The sequence below is a fragment of the Trachemys scripta genome, chromosome 18 (assembly GCF_013100865.1).
Source record: "Trachemys scripta elegans isolate TJP31775 chromosome 18, CAS_Tse_1.0, whole genome shotgun sequence".
NCBI lineage: Eukaryota > Metazoa > Chordata > Testudines > Emydidae > Trachemys > Trachemys scripta.
In genome coordinates this window covers 8,090,059-8,108,824 of record NC_048315.1, presented here as the reverse complement: position 1 = coordinate 8,108,824, position 18,766 = coordinate 8,090,059, and the positions used below count along the sequence as shown (strand labels likewise).

Here is an 18,766-nt window from a genome sequence, read left to right as displayed (position 1 = left end):
AGTACACGTACTCCACGTGCAAAACACTGCTAAGAAAATGGGCCAACTACATTCTGCACTAGTTGATGGTCACTGGTCACTGTTTCTAGGTCTGGGTCTTCCAGGTGCAGATCCCCTATTTGGGCAGTGAAATCCTGCAATCCAGCCACCTTGAACACTGGAACAAGTGCTTTAGCCTTCCTGAGCTGCTAAGACACATTCTCCCAGAATCCACCCGGCTGTGGGAGTTCTGGTTTCTCAATTAACCTCAATTAACATAGCAGAAAAGACAGGAACACAGTCTTAACAGAGAAATTTGTTAACCACAGACACTTTACTCTGAACCAAGCACTCTGGAGAGTTACAGATCTTTGTATAGCAGAGAGTCCTGAATGCAGCCCTCAAAATCTGATCTCACCCCTCCGTAAGTCCTGGGTTTAGTCAGTGACCAGAGGTGATGCAGCCCTTCCTGCCTTCCTTCTTCTTAGCTTGATCTTTTGGCATGTCTTTCCTCCTGTGGCCTATGTGCTTCAGATGGAGAAATTCTGGGTAGCCCCTATCCCATCAGCTGCTGTGCAGAGAACCATTCAAAGTCAATAGCTCTTCTGGTAGAAAACCCATTGTTCTAGAAGGAAAGAGTCACTCAATTTTGATGGCGCTAGCTTGTTCTGTTCCAGCTTCTCAGATGCTCTAATCCACAAAAGAGGCTACAATACAACATCAAGGTCACAATGCATAATGAGGATTACAATGCAAAGTAGAACCCCTGAAACAGAATGGGGTTCACCAAGCAAATTGGAGTTCACTATTACACACAAGACACGCCCTCCCCCAACCTGTCACCAGCTCCACAAGACAAGGAATGGTTAGGAGAAGTTGGAGAAGCACTCTTGGCCACCACTGATATCTAGACCTCCAGAAACAGCCATCCTCCTCAGTTTGGTCAAAGGCCTCACCAGGTTTTTATGTGGTGAGGGGTCCTTTTAGTCTCATTGAGACAAATAAGTTCCGAAAGCACTTGATGAAGGAGGGTATCATTATCCTCAGGTTACATAGGAGAAAACAGGGAGATGGATGTGACTTGCCCAAGGTCACCCAGTAAGTCAGCATCAGAGCCAAAAATGGAATCCTGACTCCTAGAGCTGTGCCATACCCATTGGACAAAGCACAAACCTGCCTCTCCTACTGTCCTTGTGTATTGTATGGTTTTGAATATGTGTTGTTGCAGAGTCACTGCAGGGTGTCAATCAATAGTACATTTCTATCTGAGGTGCTTACAAGTGGCTTTTGATATGTCAATGGGGGGAGGAGGGTCACATGACGGGCATTAAGAGACACAGGGTCTATTCCTGACAGCGATGCTAACCTGCTGTGTGATCTTGGACAAATCACTCACTCTCTCTGTGCCTTAATTTCCTCTTCAGTAAATGAGAGACACTGTAATACTGCCTGCCTACCTACCTCACAGGAGCATTTTGTGAGGTTTAATTAATTAATGTCTGTCGTACACTCCGGCGGAAGGCACTGTAGAAACGTGCATTATCATTACAATTAATTAACATGGGCAAAACACTTTTTACTTGTATGTAATGCCTTTCATCCCAAGAATACTTTACAAACTATGGCCCCGATCCTGCAATCAGATCCATGTGCATGGATCCCTGAACATTGTGACCCTTTATATGGGTGCAGGGATCTACATGTGTAGATCCAGTTGCAGGATAAGATCCCGTATACATATGGCACTATTGAAATGCACCAACTGCTGGCGTGAAGAGCACAGATGATTAGTGCACGCCACTGTAAGACGGGTAGATTTCTATGGCCAAAGATACTGCAGCAAATCCCTTCTTGGATAAAAAGTGCCCTGGGATCTTTCAGAGACCCAGCAATACAATACTGATCTCACTGAGCCAGTGCATATTCCTATTATTAGAGCACATCAAAGTTGACGTGCAGAACTACTGCTCCATGATAAAACCACAAAGCACTATGAATGCATCCAGATAAGCAAACAGAGTAAAGCAATGGCCCTATATCCTTGCCAGACACAGTGATTGGACTTAAGAGATCTCATCCTGAAGTAAAACTCCACTGACATCCACAGGGACACATCAGCATGAAACCTGTGGGTGTAAATTAAATTGGAATCAGGCCTTCAGGACAAGTGCTTAGATTTTGCTCCTGGCTACAGAGGTGTAAATCCAGAGCATCCGAAGTCCAAATATGGGGACTGTGTGTGACAAAGACCCAAAATGAGGGACTCCCAAAAAATGAGCAGTGCAGGAAACGGAAATTGATGTTGGGTCCATTACTTTAGTGCAAATAACTCTGGCTATCCCCTTAACTTTTTTTTCTGATGTCCATAATTGTCAGCAATCAACAATTTGAGAGAGGGGGACCCCAGCCGGCGTGCAGAACACAGGTGACTCTGGAACTGACCTAAGGGCCACTTGGCCGGTTTATGATCCAGAGTGACTCCACTTCAGTCCGGGGGGTTTACACTGCATTGGGGCCAGAAGCAGCATCAGGCCCCAGAATGAGCAACAGATCTGCTGATTGTATCCCCCCAAAAAATGCACGAGGCTCCCCCAGGGAAGCAGATCTGGCCGCGCCCTTTTGCAGGAGGGTCCCCAGGTCCAGGCCACCCCAATCCCTGAGTCGTATTTACTTCCCTCTCCTTCCACCCCCTCCACCGCGTGAGCCAGGCGCGCTCCGCAGCCTGCTCGTGGCATTGTGGGATGAAACAAGATGTAGGCAGAGAGGAGCGAGAGGAAAACGCTTGTCGCTGTGGGCCGAGGCCGCGGCGCAGCCAATGGCGAGGGCGGCTGGCTGAGCCACTGCAAGGGGAGGGGCGCCTATTTCAGCGCGGGGGAGGCGGCCGGGCGGAGAGCGAGCGCTGGGCAGAGCGGGGCACACGGCGGCAGCGGAGCGGGGGGAAGCGGCCGGCGGAGCGGGTGCGAGAGCGAGTGCGCGGCGGAGGCGCTTCGGGTCCGTTTGCCGGTGACTCCCGCGGGGCAGGTGAGCCGGGCGCGCCGCGGCGGGGGCGGGGGTCTGACGGGGATTATGTTGCCTGGTGCATTCACGAGCAGGGGAGGGGGCGGCTCCCCTTCCTCCCCCCCGCCCGGGGCTGCAGCTGCCTGGCCGTGGGAAGCGAAGCCGGCTGCAATGGGGGGGGGCTGCACCCCGCTTCTCTCGCCCGCCTCCAGCTGGCGGCTCTGCCCCGGGGAGCCGCTCCGGTTCCTCCCACTCCGGCTGTAGCCTCGGAGTGACCCCTTCCCGCAGCCGGAGCCGGCTTGCTGCCCGTTTACATCGGTGCATTGATGGGGCTCCCAGGCAGCCCCCCCCCCCCATGGCTTTTAGCAGGGGACTTGTGTGGCTGCTGCTACATCCTCGGCCCGGCCGGCCCAGGCCGAGGAACCGCGCTCTTCCGAGGCAAGGTCATCCTCCTGATCCGAGCTAGACGCCTCCCCTGGGGGCTCGGGACGTGAAGGTCACACCTCTTCCCCCAGACCTCCGCGTGCCTTGGTCTGCTGGGGACTGCACGGAAACCTCCTCCCCTGGGACAGCTTTCCAGTGGCCAGGGGGAAATACACTAGGGTGGTGTAGGGACCAGTCCTGTGCTAGTAGGAGACGGCTCTGGTCTGTTTCAGGAGGAAGAGGGTCAAGAGGAAGGTTCCCTCCCTTAATAGGAAAGGGCAAATGTTCTACCTGCTCTGTGGCATTAATTCTGGTATCCGCTCCTTCCCCAGGAGTTTAAGTGTCAATTTATGCCTGGGCCAGTCTCTCTTGAGGCCTGTTTTGGTGGCTTCTCCCCTTGGGAAATGCAGCAGCCGCCAAGCCTCCTTGGGTAGGGAGTGAGCTGTCTCTGGCCCTTTCTAGGAGGATGAGAGGTGTCATGGTATTGTTAAGGCCCAGCCCTGTGGCTAGGGGAGGAGCTGTCACTCTGATCTGCAGGTGGAGTAGTTGTGCTTGGTAATGCCAAGGCGAATGATGTTTGGCCTCTGCGTGCTGCTCCCTTACCTGTTCACGCTTCTACCCTCCCCTTTCCAGAGGGCAGTGGTTGCAGCAGCCTCACTCAGCTGCTGTCGTGAAAAGGATGCTGTCTCCAGGAGAGGGGGGAAGCATGGCTCAAAAGGGGGCGGGTGGGGGAGGGAGAGGAGACATCTACATACTTAAGCAAAAAGGAGTTGTTTTCTGTTGCACCACTGGCATCGCTAGTGCTTGGCAGGCCTGTCCATGCTCCCAAGAATCCCATTCTAAATAAGACCAGGAAGGAAGACAGTTTCTGCAGGTCTCTCACTGAGTGCTGTAATTAGAGGCCCTCTGAATTGACTCTTCAAGCAGTCATATGTGGCTTGTCCTGGGTGCATTGCTTGGCTGTCTCTCTAGGGCTTTCCTTTGTGGTTGTTGACATACTTGAAGCTCCAAATCTACCCCCTCCTGCTAAACAGTGATTTAAACCCCAATCATCTTGGGGGTGGAAGGCACCTGTGATTGGTTTCCTAAAAACTCTTACGAATGCACGTGCTCTTTCCTGGCATTCTAGATGAATTCCCATCCTCCTTCTTTAATGCTATTAGTGTGTGTTAATAATAGCAATGCGCAATTATACATGGTATCTAAAATGTATAAATTAGGGAGCACTATGAGTCTTCAACTGCAGGCAGAATAAAGAATTGAAGTATTGTAGTCATAGGGCTGTTATGTAACTGGATTCTTTCTCTCCCTGGATAGCAGGCTCCTTTAGTTGCTATAACAAAGCTACTCCTTCAGTTTTTCTGGGACTGCTCCAGGAAACAATCATTGTAGCAGACTCTCTCCTTAATGGAGCTAAACATGTATGGGTTCCCTACCTCCAAACATATAGTGCTAGCCTAGTAATATAGCTCAAAATTTACTAAGCCTTGTTATGGCACTGTAAACTTAATGTGGCTTTGCAAACCTAATTTGACACCTTCTCTGCTGTGAAAAGGCATCCTTAAAATGTAAGTAACTTTGTGGTAGTCCTACGCTAAAGCTAAATATGATAATCGGCAACCGTGGGCATCACCTAGACAGCTGCCCTTCACTAGTGTAGTCCTTCAAATGAAGGCCCTAAACTGGTCAGATATCATGCCTGATTCTCCACTTGTTCCACCAAAATAACAAGGGAGAACTGAGTTTGAAGTGGCTGTATGTTGTTCACGTGCTAGTTGAAATGGGTCATACATCAAAAGTACTAATCAACACAGGTCCACTCTTAGCTCAGGCAAAATTCACAAGTTTGTTGTTAGTGGGCATTTTGGCTGAGTAAGGACTGAAACGTTAAATAGTAACTTTCAGCTGATCTACAAACAGCATATAAAACTAGCTACAACTAGTGGGTGTGCCCCGAGCAGGGAATCTGAGACTTGCATATAGGTGACTCATCACTGAGTAGCGTAGAACTCCCTATCTAGTTTTAGCAGAGGGAAGGAGGTTAAACACCCTGTCAGACATGCCACAGTTCAGGCTCTTAAAAGGTCACAGGTAGGCTCTCTTGTCTTGGATGGAAGTATCCTTCCACAGCAGAACTGGCAACCCTAACATCCCAATGTTGTGATGTGCATGAGACCAGCAAAACTGTTTAGGTTTCATTGGTCAAGCTGAGCAAAGTACAAAAGGAATCCATGACACACTGAGGTAAACTAGATCTGAAACTGCTTCCGTTCTGAACTAGCAAGAACAGCTGAATGTATGACCCTTAACCTTACATTTTAAAGGGAATGTACACACTTGAGTGAAATAATAAATGCTTCTGCTATTATATCCATTGAACGCAATCACCTACAATCTGTGGAGACAAACATAGTCTGGGGGCTGCTGTTGGTAGAGCCATATTACTGCTCCACTCCATTGGCTATACCTGCAAGGAAATCCAGCTTTAGCCATTGCTTATTGATTTGTGGGCCTGCTGCTCCTGTAATTTAAAGGAGTAGAAGATCTCTGCATAGGATTTATGGGGTTTTTAAAGCTAAAAATGTATGTACAGGTGGTGATACTTGGCTGTCTCTAGTCTAATCTCCAAGTGGCTTCCTGTACTACAGCATTCCACAACCTAATAGTATATCCGAGGATTACTGTGTAGTGTGCCTACAGCCAGATGTTGGGCAAGACAGGGGTTTGGTGTAACCTGCAATAGAAATACAGAACACTGTATCCAGAACTGTTTTACGTTATGTAGACCATGTAGTCTAATGCATGAAAGAACTGTAGCAGAATCCTGTGGGCACATCTTAATACTTTATGTTCTGCCTTAGGTTCACAATGTCTGACAGAAAGGCTGTGATCAAGAATGCAGACATGTCTGAGGACATGCAGCAGGATGCTGTAGACTGTGCTACACAGGCAATGGAGAAGTACAACATAGAGAAAGACATTGCAGCATATATAAAGAAGGTATTATGAAGCTGCTATAAAATGGCATAGGGTTGGCTGGGACATGTTGACCATCTTAAGTACCTATTTGACCCTCATCACCATAGTACCGGCGTGGTTCACCACACCCCTGTGAGGTAGGGCAGTGCTCTTATCCCTGTTTCTCCGATGGGAGCTGAGACCGATTCTATGATGTGAAGATCACACAGGCAGTCTGAAGTAGAGAGACTTGAACTTGGGTTATCCAAGTTCTTGGCTAGCACCTTAACCAATGGACCATTCTTTCTGGCTAGCCAAGCTAAAAGGACTTAGTTGCTGTTTACCTTAAGTAGCAACTTAATGTATTGTTGCTATCTCTCTGCAATCTTCTGAAGCTTTGGAAGGCCTGACTTGATTTAAGCTCTGTGGCTACTGTAGTTAAAACAAAACAAACAAAAACCCAACCCATCTAGGGTCAAGTGAAACTTATTTGCTTCTGCTTAGCACTTCTAGACCAAATAAACTTCCACTTCCACCCCCCTCCCTTTTCCAGGCTTTTCTACCTGTTGATATATTCTTAACACTGAGTTTTTGAAAGTTCTGAGCACCAGCTCTAATTGAGATGAATGGAGCTGTGGGTGCTCAGCCTGCAGAGATGATGCAACTTAAACACCTCACATCTGTCTGAACCCTTTACCTGGATTTATCTGAGGAATCCTGAAGATTAGAGGACCTGACTGATCAAAGTATCTTTCAGTTTGTTCACCTTATGTATTTGATGGAATCTTGTGCATAGTTGATGTCCCCTGTTTGTGTAGGCCCTTCACACAGCAACAAGGGGGAGAGAGAGAGAGCACTTGAGGGGAGGGAAACAAGAGGAAAATATTATTATAGAACCAAAACTAGGCAGGGTGGGTTGGGACCCAATGTGGACCTGAAACTACTTACCTCTGTTCGACTCTAATTCAAGTTGAAATTTGATGGTCTCAACAAGTTGAGAATATCTTTTATATTTTCTTAAAATCTGGCCTTTCCAGGTCAAAAAGTGACTAATCCAGAAGGCTCTTGGGACAGTGCAATGAGGGAATGGAATACAACGTAAGAGAACCAAAGCTCAGGAAAGAAAATGGCTTGTTGCGTATTTGCTTCCTTTTCTGATATAAAGGAAATGGCTTACTGCACATTCCCTGCTAATGGAAGAAAGGTTACTTGCAAAGGACTTCAACTGTCTGTCTTTTGTTGGTCCCTTGCTGCTTTCTGGTGTATAGTCTGAGGCTTTCTCACTTTGATTTTTTTCCCTTTAAATCGGGACTGTTGAGTCTGATATTTCCCGAGTTTTGGCTGAGGACTGGGTCATGGGAGATCCATATTAACTGAAGGGATGAGAGCTCTCAATCCTTACCAGAAACCCTTCCCTCCCAATTGCTAAATTGGTTAAATTGTTTATCCCAATGATACACTACTTCACTTGTTTAGCTATCGGCTTCACCAATGTCTTCCCCAGGCAGACAATATGTGAATGTTTCTGCTTGTTTACATTAGAAAGTCTCCTCACAAACTCTTCTGCTGCTTTATGAAGCCTGACTCTTTTTTTTTTTTTTTTTTTTTTCCTTCCCTTTTCCAAGTGACCTTTAAGATCCAGCGGCTTGCTGGAACACGCATTCCAAAATACCGTTTTTGGGGGTTGGCTTGGAATGGGAGGGTTTAAATGGTTTTGTGGAACAACTGGCCTACACATGTGGCTTGAATACCACTGTACCAAGGGGACTTTTAAAATCTGCAGTTATGGCCTGGGGCTTGTGTATAAATCACTCAAGTACATGGCATGGGACCTCTTCCGCACTCCAGGGCAGCCCTTTTGTCTCGTGCTAATTAGCACGTCAGTAATGTAGTACTAAGATCAAGCGTAGTACCTGTTCTTATCAGTTTAGTATCTTCAGATTTCCATTGCATTTGTATCTAACAGTAACCAGATATGAAAGTATATTTCAGACTGTTCTGATGTGGGCTTTCTTGGTCTTAACTACTGTACTCTCTCTCCCTTTTAGGAATTTGACAAGAAATACAACCCTACTTGGCACTGCATTGTTGGCAGAAATTTTGGCAGCTATGTAACACATGAGACAAAGCACTTCATCTATTTTTACTTGGGTCAGGTTGCAATTCTGCTGTTCAAGTCTGGATAGGAAGTCGGAGCAAGTGAAATTTGGACTGTAATGCACTGATGGCTGAAGCCAAGATTCCCTTTAACATGGCTGTGCCGCTGCATGGACTGTATACTATATTTAATGTGTATATGTTGCAGTAAAATCTACTTCTGTTTAGTTGCCTGGGAAGAAGGCGGCATTTTTTTGTTACTGCTTTTTTTTTTTGGTTGTATTGCACTAGGAAAACTGTAAATGCTTAAACAATGGCCTTTCAATGGGAAAAAATAAAACTGTTCCACAAACAGCTCCCCCAGCGGTAACCTTTTCTTTGGCAAGGCGGGGAAAACACTTTTTTGTTTAGCAGACCAAAAAGATCTTATTGAGTTCATAGTAAATACTCTTGTTAGACTGTTTAAACTTCTGTGTGTGTATCAATGGAGGAACGTCAACTTTCCTTTTCAGTTTTAGTCTGTGGGGTGGATGTGGGAGCTGTGTCAATTTGGCTTTGCTGGTCATCTCAGCAGTTGGTGGGGAGAAAGGCCTTATAATGCCCATGTAAGTTAGCCGGGAGGTTTTTTAACAAGGTTTTCATTCAAAAAGTGTATTCCTATCTTGGGACTGCATGGCAAATCATACAACTGGGCCTTGATGTTTTCTCTAGAAATGCCCACACCACTGCCCTCAGATCAGCCTACATGGATCAACTAAACTCACAGCAACTTAATCTAGTCTGAAACTTTTTAAATGTCCCCCCTAAATTATTACTTTTTGTAGGAGGAAGGATCTCTTGGCCTCAGTTGGTTTGTGGTGGGGTGATCCAGAGCTTAGTTGCTGCCACTGAGACTAACTTTCTTAGGCCATCTGGTCTCTGTTCCAAAATGGACTAGAAAATTTTAAATGTAGTGATTGACACCAGAATCTGAGACTTGATTTGGCATGTCTTTATCCAGACAACACTGCCTTAACTCGGGTCTTTCCCTAAAGTAACCTAGTCATCTGGAAGACTTGCAGATGGCCACTGTCTCCAGCAGCTACAGTGAAAATCCTCCAGGAATAGCTTCTGTGTTCCAAATCTCTCTCCTCTCTTAGCAGAAGCTGTTTTGTGAGGGGAAACTTGTGAACATAGTCTCTGAAGACAGAATGTCGTTCTCTCCAATAGGGTCAGCAGTGTTGTCTTAGTGTGTAGTAAATTCTAGTTCAAACTGCAAGAAGGTTCTTCTGGATCATCCTAGGGTGGTGTCCCCTCTCCTTCAGTTCCCCCTCCCCCCAAAATAAATAACCCTCCAAAAACACCTGTGGTGGCTTCTGCAAAACTTGGTGCTTGCAGTAAGAGCCTATTGATCGGTGGTTAATATGGGCAGAATTTCTAGAATGGAGTGAATTCTGTTCTAGGGCAAGGTGACTCCTAACTCTCAAGATGAACCAGGTTGATGGTTGAAAATAACATGCCACTGCTTTTTGTTTGCTGTATTGGGAGAGGGGAGAAAGTGTAACTATTAATTGTGAAATGACTGAATGACCCAGGCTGACTTTTTCCTGAAGTAAAAGTCCTTGTGTCTGTAGACTGTGCAAAATCCAAAGTATACCTAACTTTGTAATATTGATAGAACCATGTTGTAACTAGACAAGATGTGGTGTCATAATTTATTTCATGTTGACAAAAAACTTCCAATCTGGGGGTAAGGTGCCTTGGACTAACCAGGGCACTTTGGCGACTTTTGTCTATACAGAACTCCACTTTTGATCTAAAAAGGAGAATGTGTGTTTGTTTTTCCAAGCATGAGTCTGATGTGAACCTGTTCACACTCTTCTGTGGAGCAAGAGGATGTTCCCTTCATAACTGCAATTGCTCAAATACCTTTTTATTTTTCAAACATTAAAGGTGAATTGACACATTTAAAAAGCTTCTAGTTTTTTTTCATACCAGACTTACAAATCCAAATTGGCTACATTATTTGTAACATTTAATGTTAACTGTTTCTCCATATCTACTGAACTCTGTAGATCCGGCAACACTTAATACTGTCTGTATGGTTGAGTCTCCAGCTCATCAAATTAGCTACTGACCTTAAGATGTTGCTTTCTGAAGTGAGTTTATACCCTCCTCCAGAATGTCACTTGACTAGGCCTGAGCTGACCTCATTAGACTGAGGGTCCTAACTGGATGCTGGCTGTCATTGGTATTCCAGACATGCTAGCTGTCAAATCACTTCATGAGAATCCTAAAGTGCTCTGCTGCAGACTACATGGATGTAGCAACTAAAGCTTTCATTAGCTACTACAACTGGTCAAGCCTTTTGGAGCGTTAACCCTTCCACACTAGTCCTGGCTCCTTCTTGGGTTTGCTTGTTAGATAAATAGGGTCTAAAGGACCATTGAACTTCCCCCTTTTTCTGTGCTGCCTCTTCTGTCCAAAAAGGTAATCCAAGTAGTGAGAGGTGTTAGACTTCTGAATTTAAAGATTTAATGAGCTGTTTTGTAACTTAAAGCCAGTAGCTGCCTGGAGGAATTGGCTTTAAAAAAAAAAAAAAAATCCACATGGGGGAGGGAAGACACTTAAGAATATTAAGTTGCTTTTAACTATGGCTCTTACGCCTTGCACTTCTATCAGCATGATTCTATACTGGAACTTCTGGCCCTCTTGCTGTGGGGGATCCATCTTCACGGTCTCATAGGCAAACATTACTTTCTTATGGAAGAAATTGCTGTATCTTATGCCCTGGAAATAAGGAGAAGCAGTACTCTATGGAGCACCTGTAGACTTCAGTGTGAAAAGTTCTCCCCTTTCCAAACTAGTGTAGAACAGATCTAAATGCACTGAGATAGAGAACTCTTGACTAATGCAAGGGTATGACTACTCCAGCAATCGATCTTGCTTGTCACAAGGTGGGATGCTCACTTGAGGCAGCTAGAAGTCATTCTCTCTCTCTCTCTCTCCCTTCAACATGTGCTGCTCATCTTGGAATGGCCTAAATGAACCTTCCCAGGTGGAAGGATGGTCCTGGGCAGGGAAGTGCAGCCATGTGAATCTGGACACCTGTGTTAGAGCCTGCCCGGTCACAAACTTCCAACATAAGTTTAAGATAAACAGTTTCTTCCTTTTGCAACTGAGGGGTAGAATACTGAGGCTGTCAGGGCTGCTGGGAGGTTCACTAATGCTGGGTAGTGCAAGAAAGTGCTTTCTTTGGAGGATTTCCACGTCTTTGTTTCCAAACTAACTGCACTGGGCTTTACTCCTGTGACTTTGTGTGGGGGAGACTAAAAGACAAAGCAGGTGCTCCCAGCCTATGTGCTAGTGTTCAAATCTGCCAGGAAAGGAAAACTTCCAGGGTTAGACTTTAATCTACAAAACAAAAAATGACCAGTAATTTTTTTTTTAATCCTAATACAGTATTTAGCTATACAATCTTCCTATGGGAAATCAGGAGACTTTAACAGGTATATCAACTCCTTAAAAAAATTTGGGGGAGAAAGTGGATTTATCTAAACCTACTTCACATCAAACTCAGGCGTCCCCCACTTGCACATATTATTAAATAGCAAAGGAAAGAGTCCTGTTGATTGAAAGGACTTTGGCTCAGGCCTTCATTGGAGGAGGTAGTGAAAGTGATTAATAAAACCTGGTTCAACCACCCAGCCCACTTTACGCGGTTATGTGACTTCCATGCCAGCTTCTGATCCTGCTCACTCTCAGCTTTGACTTTAAACAGTTAACTCTAGTTCTTACGCTTTCAAAGGACTTTCAGAAACATAGGCTGCCTCTAAACTAAAGCAGTGATTTCCCCCCCCAGGGCATCAGACTTCCTGAAGCTATAGTTCTGTGAGGTGTGAAGTCACCTGACCCCATTACCTCACTGCGATGTCAACTTTATAGCTTCCTGATAACACTTTCAAGCTCTGACTTTTGGTCAGTGCTGTGTACCTGCTGCTCTCATTGATTTCAACTAGAATTTGGGTGCTCTGCCCCTTTGACAATCTGGCCCTTCATGTTAATTATTTCAGTGCTGATTAATTCTCTAGATGGAGTGGGGAAGAGGCACCTGCGGCAGGGGGAGAGATTCCAAGGAGAAGTGATCTAGGGAAGGGGGAAAAAGAAAGGAACAGAAGAATGGGAAAAGAAGAGAAGAAAAGGGCAGAAATAGCGATGGTCAGTCATAAGCCTGAGCAGATTTTCCCACTCAGTGATGGCCAATATTTAAGTCCCTTAACATTCAGGGTCATAAGGGACAGAGGATACTAATGAAGGGTCAGATTACAATACCCTTACACTAACCAGTGCTGTACTCATCTGTCCCGTTGACTCCTGGTGCAGGGTGCTGTTCAGTGTCACAGGCTAGCCCCAGAAGCACTGCTGCTTCTCCTTTTCATACCAAAGTTGTTCTTTGGTAGAACATACGTAATACTATCGATAAACTACTGGCACCCAGTCCTGGTCAGTCTCACGTATAGGGGAAGCGAACTCATATATGGGAGTGTTACCTTTGTAAACAAAGAACATTTATGGAGGGTGAGTGGGGGGCGGGTTAATAACATTTTTTGGGGAAAGCAGGGGAGTGGAAAGCATATTTCTCTATCTTTGCTTTGCAAATCTTTTGGGAGCCTGACATGCTGTGTACTGATATCAATGTTGTATCCTTCCCTGTTCACTTGGATGTTACAGCTTTTGTTTTATGTATTTAGGACCAGATTCTGATACCTTTACTCAAGTTGAGTAATAATAATGCCTAGATGGTAGATATAGTCCATAGATCGTGAATAACGTAGCTGAAGTTCGAAGTACCTTAGTTCGAATTAGTTCTAACTTACCTTGGTCCACACGCGGCAGGCAGGCTCCCCCGTCGACTCCGCGGTACTCCTCTCGGCGAGCTGGAGTACCGCAGTCGACGGCGAGCACTTCCGGGTTCGACTTATCGCGTCCAGACTAGACGCGATAAGTCGAACCCAGAAGTTCGATTTCCAGCTGTCGAACTAGCGGGTAAGTGTAGCCAAGGCCTTAGTGACTTCCTAAATCTCCTCTTGCTATTTTATGTGAGCAGGGCTGTGTGTGTGGTGGGGGGTGATCATCACCATGCTCAGGGAGTTATCAAATCCTTAAAGGTATGTAGGAAACTAACTCCCATTGGTTACAATTGGATGTAATTTTAGTGGGAATTTGGTGCCTAAATACTGTTGAGGATCTGGGCCTATGTGCTTGAAAGCTCACCTATGGAGCTTACACTAATTAGACTTCAAACTTACATAGCACCTCCGCACTCCAGAGCACTTTACAAACTAAACGTCGTAACACTCCCATGCAGCAGGTACTATTATTATCCCCATTTTACAGGTGGGGAAAGTGAGAGACGGGAGTAACTTGCTGAAGACCCCAGAGGGACTTGGTGTCAGACTAGGATCCAGGAGTCTCAGGGAGCCGGTCTGGCTTTCATTTCCGCTAGGTCACACCTCTCTCTGTCAGAATATGACCTTTTATATGTTTGTCTCATTTAGGCTGTCAGCTTCTTAAATGGCCTCATCACCAGAAATATGTTGACATATGTGATCGCCCACCATTCAGCTGAGCCACTTTTTGGGTTGGGGGAAGCTTTGCCAAGGGATGTCATAGCATGTGTTTACCATTCAGCTGGCTTCCAGCTCACAGATATACTCCATGCGGAGGGTCAATATCAAGATCAGTAAAGCCCAGGATTTGAGCTACATTTTCCTCTCTGTTTTGGTTGCCAGGTTCACGTAGCTCTACAGACACATCCTAGCGCTGGTTATCCTGCTGCCATGGAAACCTTGAGACAGGTGAGCACAGCCTGGACTCCTGGTTATAGGGAGTCGTGTGGCCTCTTGAAGGCTGTTAGCCAGGCTGCTGTAGAGCTTAGGAGCTGTGCAGAGTGCACTGAAAATGTGGGCTACGTATTGAACACGGTAACAAAGAGCTTTGGTTCCCTGGGCTCTGGATAATTGAGGCTTGTGCGTTTGTGCAGATAGTGCCTGTGTTTTGCTTCCCCACCTGGCAAAGGGGAAAATATAAAAAAGCCCCCATGCTGTGTATTTTCAGCTAAAACAAATCAGTGCAGTCTGCTGGCCTGAGCCCTTGGGCACTGCAAGGGGCACCAACACAGCTCTTGCTCAGGACATGGATTTCTGCTTCAGGCTTCCCAAGTTCACACGCTAAGCAGCAGTTTGCCCAGCGGAAGCTAGCATGTGTCCCAAGAGTCTCCCTTGTTAGGCAAAAAGCCTAGATCCCAGTTCCAGGTTGCAAGTTTGAAGCAGTTTTGGTAACGTGGGGCTAATAGGAGGAGGATCCCAGCGGATCTGAGCATCTCCCCAGCTCCTATTTCTTGGTCCATCATAGACCTCCTTATAATATGCATTGTAACCCCACTGATCTGGTTACACGTCTTCCCCAGTCAGCCCCTGCTTCCCACCAGCCTCATAAAAACTTTATCTCGGTGCAGCTGCTACGCTCCTTACTTCTTCCCCTGCTACGGCATCCTTCCATTTCCTTTATTGCCTCCAATGGAGGCAAGTCACAGTGGCAGATTTACAGCTGTTATTCAGCTATCCAGATTACAGATCACCTGCCATCCTATATCACCTGCTCGGCCCTGCACCCCAGCTCACTTCCTCAGCTGCAGCATTACAGGAACGTCCCCACATTTTTCTTCCCACTTGCATACTATTCAGAAAGGACTAAAAAAATCAAGTACAAACTGTATAAAAATGGCCCTGTTGTAGCATCCTTTTGGAATGTAAATGTGTGTGCGGCCTTTTGTTTTGCCTCTAACTTTCCTCCCTCTCACTTGTCTTTGAATGGAATGATTTCAGGAGTGGGAGGAGCTCCCTAAGAGTTGCTATGTGTCCTGACACTGTTTATGACCCATCAAAATATCCCAGGAATTCACCATGGCAATTCCTAGCTCCCATTCTTCCTGAACTTCCTCAGCTTCATTTAAAGCCAGTTCCTGGTGCCACAGTGTATAATTATAACAGTCAGCATTTATGCCGTGCTTTCAGTCCTGAAAGCACTTTGCAAGCATTAATCAAGCAGTCTGTTTATTCTTATGATCTATACAAGTAAATTCCAACCCCCTCTCCCCGGTCTTGTATAGGCAGTTACTGTTGTAGAATCATAGAATCGTAGGACTGGAAGGGACCTCAAGAGGTCATCTAGTCCAGTCCCCTGCACTCATGGCAGGAGGACTAAGTATTATCTAGACCATCCCTGACAGATGTTTGTCTAATAGACAATAGGAAGTGTTTTGTAGACATCTGAGCAGAATGCTGGGAGCTAAGAACTCCTAGAACCCAAAGTCAGAGATGACAAATAGCTATTAGATCTTCCTGTGCCAGGTTAGCTTCTGAGCTCTAATTCTTGCATTGACACCAACGCCTCCTGTAGCCTGGGAAATGTCTCTGAACCTTTGCTATTATTGTTGTCGGTCCTAACAGCCTCAGGGCCCCATTGTGCTAGTGCTGGATGTGGGGAGAAACAGGCCCCGCTCCAAAGGATAAACAATCTGTGTAGACAAAACAGGCCCAGAGAGGCTGAGTGAGTTGCCCATGATCCTGTTGCAGTTCGGGAGAAGTTGGTATTAGAACCCAGGTCTCCTTGGTTCCACTCTCAATGTTCAGTTCACCAGACCAAGACTGCCTCAATTTCCACAGCTGTAAAATGGAGCTAGTGGTCCTTAGCTACCTTATTATGTGCTGTGAAGTTGTACTGCTTTAACTATGCTGGTATATCTAACGTGGTAAAACTTCCCTGGTGTGCCCACAGTTATACTGGTATAAATATGCTTTATTCTGGTATAGCCATTAGTAGGAGAAGGGACTAGCCTATATGCCACCTTTTTCCTGCTGTAACTGTGTCCAGTGACTTAGCCTGCATCCTCATTGCAAAGTAGGTGGGTTACCAGCCTGAGTGAAAGCGCCACCAATTTTAGTCTATAACCTGAGGACAGACCAGCTAGCCCAGGCTGAAAACACCAACTTGGGTGAGGTTTTGTGTGTGGATAGGAGAGGGGTGTGACATTCCCCAGGGTACAATGTGGACTATTGAATGGAAGTACCCTCTTAATTCTCTAGCCTGGGACACCTCTTACGCTGCTTTGCTGCCAGAACAGCCACATCTAACCTGCTCACACACCGCCTCCAGCAGGTAACTTGCTCCCATCCACACAGTATTGAGAGCTATTAGCTAGCCACACAAAAATGACTTACAGGGCGACACTTGCATATCCGCAGTCCCAGCCTTGTTCCCCAGAAATGGGCATCTTCCACTGCTCAGTATTCTCCTGGACAGCGTAAGCTCATAGGAAGCCTGTCGTTCCAGCACCGGTTAATGATTATGCACTGTCATTCAAAGTAGAGATTCCCAAACACTTCAATCCAAACACACCGGTTGAGATCAAACCAGTTTATTAACTAGAGAAAGATAGATTTTAAGTGATTACAAGTGATAAGGCATAAAAATCAGAATTGGTTATAAAAGGAATAAAAGGATAAAGCTGCTAGCTAATATCTAAATCAACTAGAAAGCAAAATGTCTCTCTCACCATAAGCTGGAACAGTTTCGGCAGTGGATTTCCTTTCAGCCAGGGATCCCTCCCCCAGTTCAGTGTTCTTAAGGTATTCGTTGATGTCATGAGCAGAGAGATGGTAGAAAGAGAGGGGTGATGTGGAGGTAACTGTCACTTATTTTTATATGCTCCTCCCCCCTTTGAGGATTACCTCCCCCTCGCCGTGGTGTAGACAAACAGTCCCCTTTGAACGGGAGATTTGAACTGTCTCTGGGAGGAAATGTAAATGTCTTGTTTATACCTTCTCCCCTGCTGATGGATGGCCAGTTAAACAGGTAATGGCCCTTTAGTACCCTGCTGGCATGCTAGTGTGTCTTTGTCTCTGAGAAACTGGTTTGTGGGCATTACCCAGAACTACAACATATTTCAGTAGCAATCATATAGCAAAATCTCATCATTTTACCTACAGCCTTGTTACATGCATTTCAACAGGATAAGCATATTCAGCAGATTATGAGTTTTCAAATGATACCTCACAAGGCATACTTTGTAGAAAATAATTCATACCCATACACAAGTGGTGAACATGGGATACAGGGTGTCACAAGGGATACAGGGAGTCAGGGCTCAATACCTGAGTAAGAGGCTGAATTGAGTGAAGACGTACCCTGAGTGCTTGTCTTCACTGTTGAGTTTGCTCGAGTATGGGCCCTAAATTAAGTCCCATCCACGCACACCCTTAACTCGGTTTGGCTGGCCGGTCTGGAGGAATAGGCTGCTGCTAACACAACCGCTCCATGAAGCTTGAGAGTTATTTTGCAGCATGGCGCTGCTCCCACGTGAGCTAGGCTAACTCGAGCAGAGTTAACTCTAGTGTAGATAACTTGAGATAACTTTGCAGTGAAGACATAGCCTAAGGTAGAAAACAGATTCTGGGTTCTGACTGATCTCCATTTGCACCCGTGAATCACAGGAGAATGGCAGTGGTCTCACACACACTGAAAGGGAAGAGAAGATTGTAGCCTGTAGATTTGTTTGCCCCTATTTTGGGGCAAAAGAACATAGTTGCAGCAGTTGAACTCCCAGGAGATTAAATCTCTGGAGTCTGAACTGACCGCGGGCACTGCTCCCAGTTTGGGGTCTCTAGATGCAGATCCTCTATCTAGCAACCCCTCCTGCGAGCTGAGATCTCGTGGGCCCCTGGGACCAGTTGCTGACCCTTCAGGCTCTCCCGTAGCTCCAACAAGCCCTCTCTCAGAACTCCAGCCATGGGGTGTTCTGAATCCACTGGTTACCTCTTCAAAGAGGCACATGGTAGATGTAGCACAAACTTTGCATGGCATTCTGAAACCCCATTGCTCTTTCTTTAATAGCACAAGAACTGCACAGAGTTTAAACCAATAAGAAACTGTACACGTTTCCCTGCTTCAATTTCCTCACCGCTCTGGAGCATTCTTTGGGCTGTGATCTGGGTCCACTGGGTGTGTCCAGGACCCTTCTGCTGCAGCTCATGCCTTGACTTCTGAGCCACGGAGCGTCTCTCTCCCGCTAGATCAGCTTGCTTCCTCTGACTTCAGTTGGTCTTCAGCTAAACCATCCCCGCCCCTGCTACGAAAACTGTTTCTTCCCCTCCTGCCCAAAGATTTTCCATGTGGCTCTCTGAGTCTTCCCCTTGTGAGTCCTTTTTAAACCCCCGTTTTGTCACCTCCGTCTTTTTGTCTTGTTTGGGATTTTTCCATTCTCCGAACGCCA

General features: G+C 46.0%; 1 protein-coding gene and 1 long non-coding RNA gene across 2 annotated transcripts; one reads left to right on the top strand and one right to left on the bottom strand.

Moving 5' to 3' along the window:
• Nucleotides 1-294: 294 nt before the first annotated feature.
• LOC117867467 lies at nt 295-3,914 on the bottom strand. The gene is made up of 2 exons (XR_004643415.1): nt 3,691-3,914; nt 295-686 (listed from the first exon to the last, which is right to left on the bottom strand). It is a non-coding gene; the product is annotated as an uncharacterized LOC117867467 (long non-coding RNA).
• Nucleotides 2,845-10,407, top strand: DYNLL2 (dynein light chain LC8-type 2). The gene is made up of 3 exons (XM_034752522.1): nt 2,845-3,000; nt 6,261-6,399; nt 8,406-10,407. The coding sequence occupies exons 2-3, from the start codon at nt 6,268-6,270 to the stop codon at nt 8,541-8,543; spliced, it is 270 nt and encodes an 89-aa protein (XP_034608413.1). The 5' UTR covers nt 2,845-3,000; nt 6,261-6,267; the 3' UTR covers nt 8,544-10,407.
• Nucleotides 10,408-18,766: the final 8,359 nt, after the last annotated feature.